General features: G+C 34.2%; 1 protein-coding gene across 1 annotated transcript; it reads left to right on the top strand.

Annotated features, from left to right (window-relative positions):
• The first annotated feature begins 403 nt into the window (after nucleotides 1-403).
• LOC145582188 (putative glutathione S-transferase) lies at nucleotides 404-1,481 on the top strand. Its single transcript, XM_081639192.1, has 2 exons — nucleotides 404-712; nucleotides 1,174-1,481. Exons 1-2 carry the CDS (start codon nucleotides 404-406, stop codon nucleotides 1,477-1,479), a joined length of 615 nt encoding a protein of 204 aa, XP_081495318.1. The 3' UTR covers nucleotides 1,480-1,481.
• The last annotated feature ends 6,298 nt before the right edge of the window (nucleotides 1,482-7,779 follow it).

The raw sequence follows: 7,779 nt of genomic DNA, 5'->3' as shown, positions 1-7,779 counted from the left end.
TACACTAATATTTGCACTTTAATTCTCTTATCTAACGTCCCGAAAGCACTCATTACCTTTTGCCTATAGATATTAATTAATAATACTACATAAGTTGAAAAGCGTTGCACTATCCTATACAAGAAAGAACAATAATCAAATTAAAAAAAGGAAGGAGTTAGTATCATCACACACGTCAAACTTAAAGAAAATAAAGAACATGACATCATGAGTGAGCTATCAAATTTTGTCTTTTTACAATATAAAACCTTTTTTTTATGTTATTATTAACATTACATTCTATCCTAAGACATGACTAAATATATTATTAATTAAAAATGGCTTAGACACACAAACACCAATAAGGCATATAAATATATAATTGATATAGGAAGTAGTAGAATCACTAAAGATAATAATTAAAATGGGAAAAGTGAAGTTATTTGGGTTTTGGGCTAGTCCTTACAGTAGAAGAGTAGAAATGGCACTAAAATGGAAAGGAATTGAGTATGAATATGTAGAGGAAGATCTACAAAACAAGAGTGAAGAGCTTCTTAAGTACAACCCCATTAACAAGAAGATACCTGTGCTTGTTCATGATGGAAAGGCGGTCATCGAGTCGTTGGTTATCATGGAGTATATCGATGAAACTTGGAAGGATGACCCTATTTTACCTAGTGACTCTTATGAGAGAGCTCAAGCTCGGTTCTGGTCTAAGTTTTTTGATGACAAGGTATGAACGTTCATTATCTTACCATCTTCTACATCTTTTCATTTCTTTAAAGTATAAATCAATACAAATCAAGACTTTATAATATAAATATGAATATATTTAAATGAATATCTCACCAAAAAGTTGAGATTGTATAATATGAGAATATTATAAATTTAAAAAAACGAGTAAATTAGAAATAATCTTGTATAGGTTATTATAACTTTTGCCGTTATTCAGCCTAAAATGTTTAAGTTTTAAGTTATGCTTTAGTTGATTGCCTATGTGGCAATATTATACCAAAAAAAGACTAAAGAGATAAAAGAGAATGATGAAGTATTAAAAAAAGGGATAAGTGGAGTTGATACCAGACCATAAGAGAATAGAGATATAAGAAAATTGTGTAGAATTTTTCATTAAAGTATTAAAAATAAAAAAAAGTGAAACGATTATGATGCAAATATGGACATCTTTTTTCTCAGTTAATGCCTTCAGCAAGAACTGCGTTTTTCAGTAAAGGAGAAGAAAACGAAAAGGCAGTAAAAGAACTTGAAGATTTACTCGAAATTTTCGAAAACGAGATCAAAGGAAAGAAATTCTTTGGTGGAAATAACATTGGAATCGTGGATATAGTGGCAACAATGGTATCCTTTTGGCTTCCACGCTTGCAAATTAAAGACAAGGAAGTGCTTACAATGGAAAAGTATCCATGCATATGCACTTGGGCTAATGATGTCTTGGATTGTGGTATTATCAAAGAGAATATGCCAATCAAGAAAAATTGCTAGCATTCTACCTGGCTCGCTTTCCTAATATGAACTTGAAGGCTACTAATTAAGAATTTCATTGATGTATGGACGCGAACTAGCTTAGCTATGGTTCAAAGGTTGTAACTCTTGCTAGGTATTGGAGCTTGATACCTAATCGAAACATAAGAAACTCATCTTCTATTTAAATACAACATAACCAAATAAAGTGGTTTTGTTTCATGCATTAAGGGGTCGTTTGGATTGAAACTATGTTGGTATGAGCTTGAAACTTGAATATTAATACGGAGACCTGGCAAATGGGTCATTCGGGTCGGGTATGGGTCGGGTCGGGTCAAGTTCGGGTCAAAAGTTATCGGGTCAAGTTCGGGTCGGGTCATTTCGGGTTTTGGGCTGATTTCGGGTCGAGTCGGGTCGGGTTTCGGGTCAACATTTCGGGTCGAGTTCGGGTCGGGTCAAGTTTGGGTCGGGTCAGTTCGGGTCGGGTCAATTTTCGGGTCGAGTCAGTTCGGGTCGGATCAATCTTCGGGTCCAATTTTCGGGTCAATTTCGGGTCGGGTTATATTCGGGTCGATGCATTGGGTTAAATTCAACTCTTATATACATTGTATTTATTTATATATTTTTTGACGAGAAACTCACTATATTTATTAAGGCTACTTTTTTCATGGAATACAGTAATTGTTTGACTTTAGATTATTTTGTAATTTCATTTGGTATTGAACATTATGTTATGTACGCATTATTACTGTACTATTTTTTTTCTAGACTTGTGAGAATTGTAACTTTTATTTCGAGCTTTAGTTAATTTTTTTACTCTTATGGACAAACTCCGTAGAATAGTCGTTAAATTTCAATCTTTTTACAATTTTAAATAACTAATGGAGATAAAAGGCCGAATAAATCGAGAAAAGTAATGCTCAAATTATGTAAATTACTTACACTGTTACACATTACAAATTAATAAAAAAAATTAAGTCAGTTTGATTGCGGTTTTTTTCTATTTTGATTTGCTCAGATCAAGTCTTTAGCTTAAATAGATTCTGATCATTTAAGGTATAAGATAATTTTGGTTCGGGTCACTTTGGGTTTCGAGTCTATTTGGGTCAATTAATTCAAGTTAAAGGTCGGGTCAACTTCGGGTCTCGGTCATTTCGGGTCTCGGGTCACTTCGGGTCGCGGTCATTTCGGGTCTCGGGTCAACTTCGGGTCGGGTCATCTCAGGTCGGGTCGTTTTGGGTCGTGTCAATTCGGGTTTCGGGTTAAGGTCGGGTCAATTCCACAGCGGGTCGGGTTGATTCGGGTTTTGGGTCAATTTCGGGTCGATTTCGAGTCATGGGTCGGGTCATCGGGTCTGGGTCAGAATTGCCAGGTCTAATACTGAGTAATATTGGTTTAGTTTTATTTTTTTTCCTTCTTAGTTGACAACTGAAAGTTTGGTATGAGCTTAAGGCCTTGTTCTTTTGAGCTTCTGGGTAGAGTAGAGCAGATTAAATTTCAACAGAGCAAAGCAGAGCAGATTTCAGGATAGCAGAGCAGAGTCGAGCAGAGCAGAGCAGATTTCAACATTATTATTAGTACTATTATTAATGTTATTATTATTATTATTATTACTATTATTATTAATGTTATTATTATTAATGTTGTTATTATTATTATTACTATTATTATTAATACTATTATTAATGTTATTATTATTAATGTTGTTGTTATTATTATTACTATTACTATTACTATTACTATTACTATTACTAAGTGCATATACCATTGATTTAGGTGAGTGAAAACATAAATATATGTATACCATGTTTAATATATGTTAATAGTAGAAAGATAAAAGACAACAATTTACTTATATTTATTTCACAAAAATTTTAAAATAAAATGATTTAATGAGTAATAATGATTTTACTTATAAATTTGTCTTAATCATATATTTTATACCCTAAATATAATAATGATATACAAAGTACTACTTGAAAACAACCTTTTTTTTTTAATTCTTAAATTGTATGGAAAGATTTGAAAAATAATTCAACTCAATGAACTAACAATCAATACCCACATACATATAATGTTTCTACACATTGTGATTCTAATATCAAATGTTTATAAAAGAAATTGTTATTATTATTATTTATTTTTTTGAAAGAATTGTTATAATTATTACAAATTATTAGAAATTATTAATTAATAATATTATTAAATATTAATTCTTAATAGTTTGAATTATTAAATATTAATAATGATAACTATTATTATTAATTATTATTATGATTAATAAATAATAATTATCATTAATATTAATAAATATTAAAATTATTTTATTAATAATTATTATAATTATTCAAAATAATAAATTATTATCATCAATACAATATTAATTGTTATTATTATTGAATATTAATTATTATTATTGTTATTATTAATTATTGTTTGAAAATAGAGTAGAGCAGAGTAGAGCAGATTTCTTTTGAACAGAGCAGAGCACATTTGATTTGAGCAGAGCAGGGCTCAGCAGAGGAGCTCTAAAGAACGGGGCCTTTCTATGTTATCGGTATGCTGCTTCTGATAATCATAGAAATTGTTTACACCATTGATTAATTGTCACCCCAGTACAGTTGTTAAGATGTTGTTGTTTGATATAATAACTTGGAAATGTAGCTATAAAATATGGATGGACGGAGGTGTTTAAAGCGGAAGTGGAGTTGATTAGTTCTATAGCCAAGATTAAAGTTCCAATTTTTTTTCTCTTTTTTTTTTGGGCGATCAACCTCATTAACCTAGAGCTAGCAGATCATCTTCGTTTTCGATCTCTCAAGTTTTTGGGTCACCGTAAAGTAAAACAAGTAAACATCGTTAGTCTTTCTATGAATTCAACTTCCGTAACACGTTTAGGAAAACAAAAGTACAAAACGGAGTACAACTCAGCAAAAGGAATATTTTATGAATACTTTACTAAAAGCTAGGCTATTATTTAAATATTGCCATGATATCAACAAAGAATTGTTGATATCTGATATCAATGGGACCGGCTCTTTTTCATCTTTTAAATATTTGTAACACATATTTGTTTTACAAAATTAAGTGGGCTCTGAAACACCTTAAACATGAGTTTTTTTTATAACACCCCATCTAAAACAGAAGGCGAGACGTTAGCAGAAATAACGTTGAAACGATAATGTCTCTCTAAAGGTTACTAAAAATAAAGGAAAGAAATAACTAACTGATATAAAGTTATTTAAGTTAGAGAAAACTCAAGTGAACATAAAAATAAACTTCAAACGAGGAAGAACAACCTCAAATCCAATTGTCCCAAAAGAGATGGTCTAAAGATAACATAGGGAAGTTTATAAAACTGTTAAGAAACAAACTAAACACTCTGCTCTTAGCCTAGACTCAACATAAGCTACTCTTCACCTGCAAATAGCATTTAGGTTCCACAATCAGTGGGAAGTAACTATGAGTTCTCCAAAAGACAATGAGATCACATAGCAAGAATCAAGAATTCTCCAAAAGGCCTAAATTACATGGGTTCTATGTGACAATTAGAGTTAATTAGACGGAGTTCTCCAAAAGGCCTCCTAGCATGGGTTCTATGTGACAATTAGAGTTCTAAACTCACACTATTTTTATAAGAATAGCATACATCAGTTCACTCCACCTCACTCCACGAAACCGATTATACAACCTCACGGAACAACAATTATATTAGCTAAAATTATCACCCAACCAAACTAGGAATTCAAGCAATTAATTTGATCACAATAAACCATGAAAGTCAACTCCACACTAAACATATCCCACTGAAACTTGCAGGTCCAAAAATCATATGTTACGCCAACGAGAATTACGAAGCAGCAAGTGAACTGAACACTTGGTAATTAACTAACGTGATCATGAGTTATTACATAAGTTTTAATCCTTGATATTTTGACATACAAAACTGGGAATATAGCCGCTCCATTACACACACACGTCGCACAAAATCAGTGGGAAAAGTAGAATTCCGTCTAATTAAAATCAGTTTTTATAACCATCGTACCAGTTTTCGTCATACGACTTTCTCATTTGTTCTAAGCCTAAATCATGCATTCTAAACTAAGTGAAACCTAGTATAAGGGATAGTACTAGTTACCTTGAAAGTAGAGTGTAAGAACGAGTACAAACGAGCCCCAACGAACAAGGATCAAAGCCCCAAACGCCCACCAGTGGAAACCCGCCACTTTGTGGATTTTTTTGTGAGAAATTTGTGAGTTTAGAGACTAGAATGAAGCAAAAATTATGCAATATGGCTGGGCAACGTGAGGGTAAAATAGAGGGGAAGGAGAGAAGTTTGAGGTTAGGCAAAATTAAAGGGATTGGGGGTTACAATCATCAATAGAGGTAATTAGAATGGGGTTTACAAGCAGCATTAGCAACCAGCAAATCCTTTAATTTCTCCCTTGTCGTGACTTAAATTACTAGAGTGGGTCAACATTAGTGAGTAATAGAGTATGCTCGGTCCAACATTCTATTAAACTAATTCGCACGCTTAACTTAAAATTAAACCTACGACGAACTAGAACTACGACGATCAATATTCAAAATAATATATTATTTTTATTATTTAAATAAGAAAAACAAAATTCATACTAATTTAAGAAAGTATTAATATATATAGGGGTATTACAGTCACCCCCACTCACAAAAAGTTTCGTCCCCGAAATTTGCAAACAAGCATAACCAACTCAACACTCAAAATAAAAGAGGTAAAAGAAAACAACTAGAACTAATTAAGTACCTGCTTCGAACAACTCAGGGTATTTGAGTTGCATCGACTCTTTAGTTTCCCATGTGGCTTCCTCGTACTTTTGACTTCGCCACAAGACCTTCACCAAAGGAACCACCTTCCTCCGAAGAATTCGATCCTGACGGTTGAGAATTTGAAATGGTAGCTCCTCAAAAGTCAAGTTGGGTTCAACTTCAACTGTCTCAACCAGGATCACATGAGATGGATCACTACGATACCTCCGTAGCTGTGACACATGAAATATATCATGAACCTTTGACAACTCTAGCGGTAATGCCAACTGGTAAACAACTTCCTCGACCCTTTCATAGATCTCATAGGGACCCACGTACTTCGGACTGAGCTTTCCTTTCTTACCAAATCACATTACCCCTTTCATCGGAGACACTTTCAACAAAACCTTGTCCCCTACCTCATAGGAAACAGGTTTTCGCCGAAGATCAGCATAAGATTTCTGCCTATCTTGTGTAGCTTTTAGTCTAGCACGGATCACCTTTACCTTCTCAACAGTATCCTGAATCAATTCTGGCCCTAAAATCAAAGAGTCGCTAATGTCGCTCCAGCAAGTAGGACTGCGACACTTCCTCCCATAAAGAGCCTCATAAGGAGCCATCTGGATACTAGCTTGATAACTGTTGTTGTAGGAGAATACTATAAGACTTAGAGATTTCACCCATAACTGTTGGAACTCTAAGGCACAAGCACAAATCATATCCTCTAGAGTCTGGATAATCCTCTCAGTCTGACCATCAGTAGCAGCATGAGAAGTAGTACTCAATTTTAGCTTTGTGCCGAACGCTTCTTGCAAAGCAACCCAGAAATGAGACAAGAACCTCGGGTCTCGATCCGACACAATATCCTTCGGAACACCATGAAGACGGATGATCTCATCATTAGCATAAGCCTCGGCTAAATTCTCCATTGACAAGGTGTTCTTCATAGGAATAAACTAAGCAACCTTGGTTAATCGGTCCACTATCACCCAAACAACATTCAATCCCCCAGAAGTTACTAGGAGACCCATCACTAAATCCATGGAGATAGAATCAAACTTCCATGCTGGAATAGGCAAAGGTTGAAGCAACCCTCTAGGCCTCTAATGTTCAATCTTCACCTTTTGACAAACCAAGCATCGAGCTACAAAGTCAGCGATCTCCTTCTTCATACTCGGCCACCAGTTTTTTAGTTTGAAATGATTGTTGTCAAGGACGAGACTGAGGCTGATGAAGACAGGAAGCGGGCTGTTGAAGAGAGGAACCGGGCTGCTGAAGAAAGGAAAAGGGCGGCAATTGTTTGGGGGTACTTAAAAGTAATGCTAGTCGAATCCTTATCTTTCTGGTCACTCATGTTTTTGGGGTAGGGGGTGGTACTTAGAATTGTAGTTGGGGTGGGGGACCGGGGGTTTCTAATATCAAGTAAATAATTAGGTTAAATATATTGTTGGTGTTGCTATTAATAGGTTGGAACTATTGCTATGAGGATTAGAGAAATTTGTATTCAAAACCCTTTATTTTGAGGATTTTTAGTTT

The sequence above is a fragment of the Chenopodium album genome, chromosome 15 (assembly GCF_948465745.1).
Source record: "Chenopodium album chromosome 15, dcCheAlbu1.1, whole genome shotgun sequence".
Taxonomy (NCBI): Eukaryota; Viridiplantae; Streptophyta; class Magnoliopsida; order Caryophyllales; family Amaranthaceae; genus Chenopodium; species Chenopodium album.
This window is presented reverse-complemented; position numbering and strand designations above follow the sequence as displayed.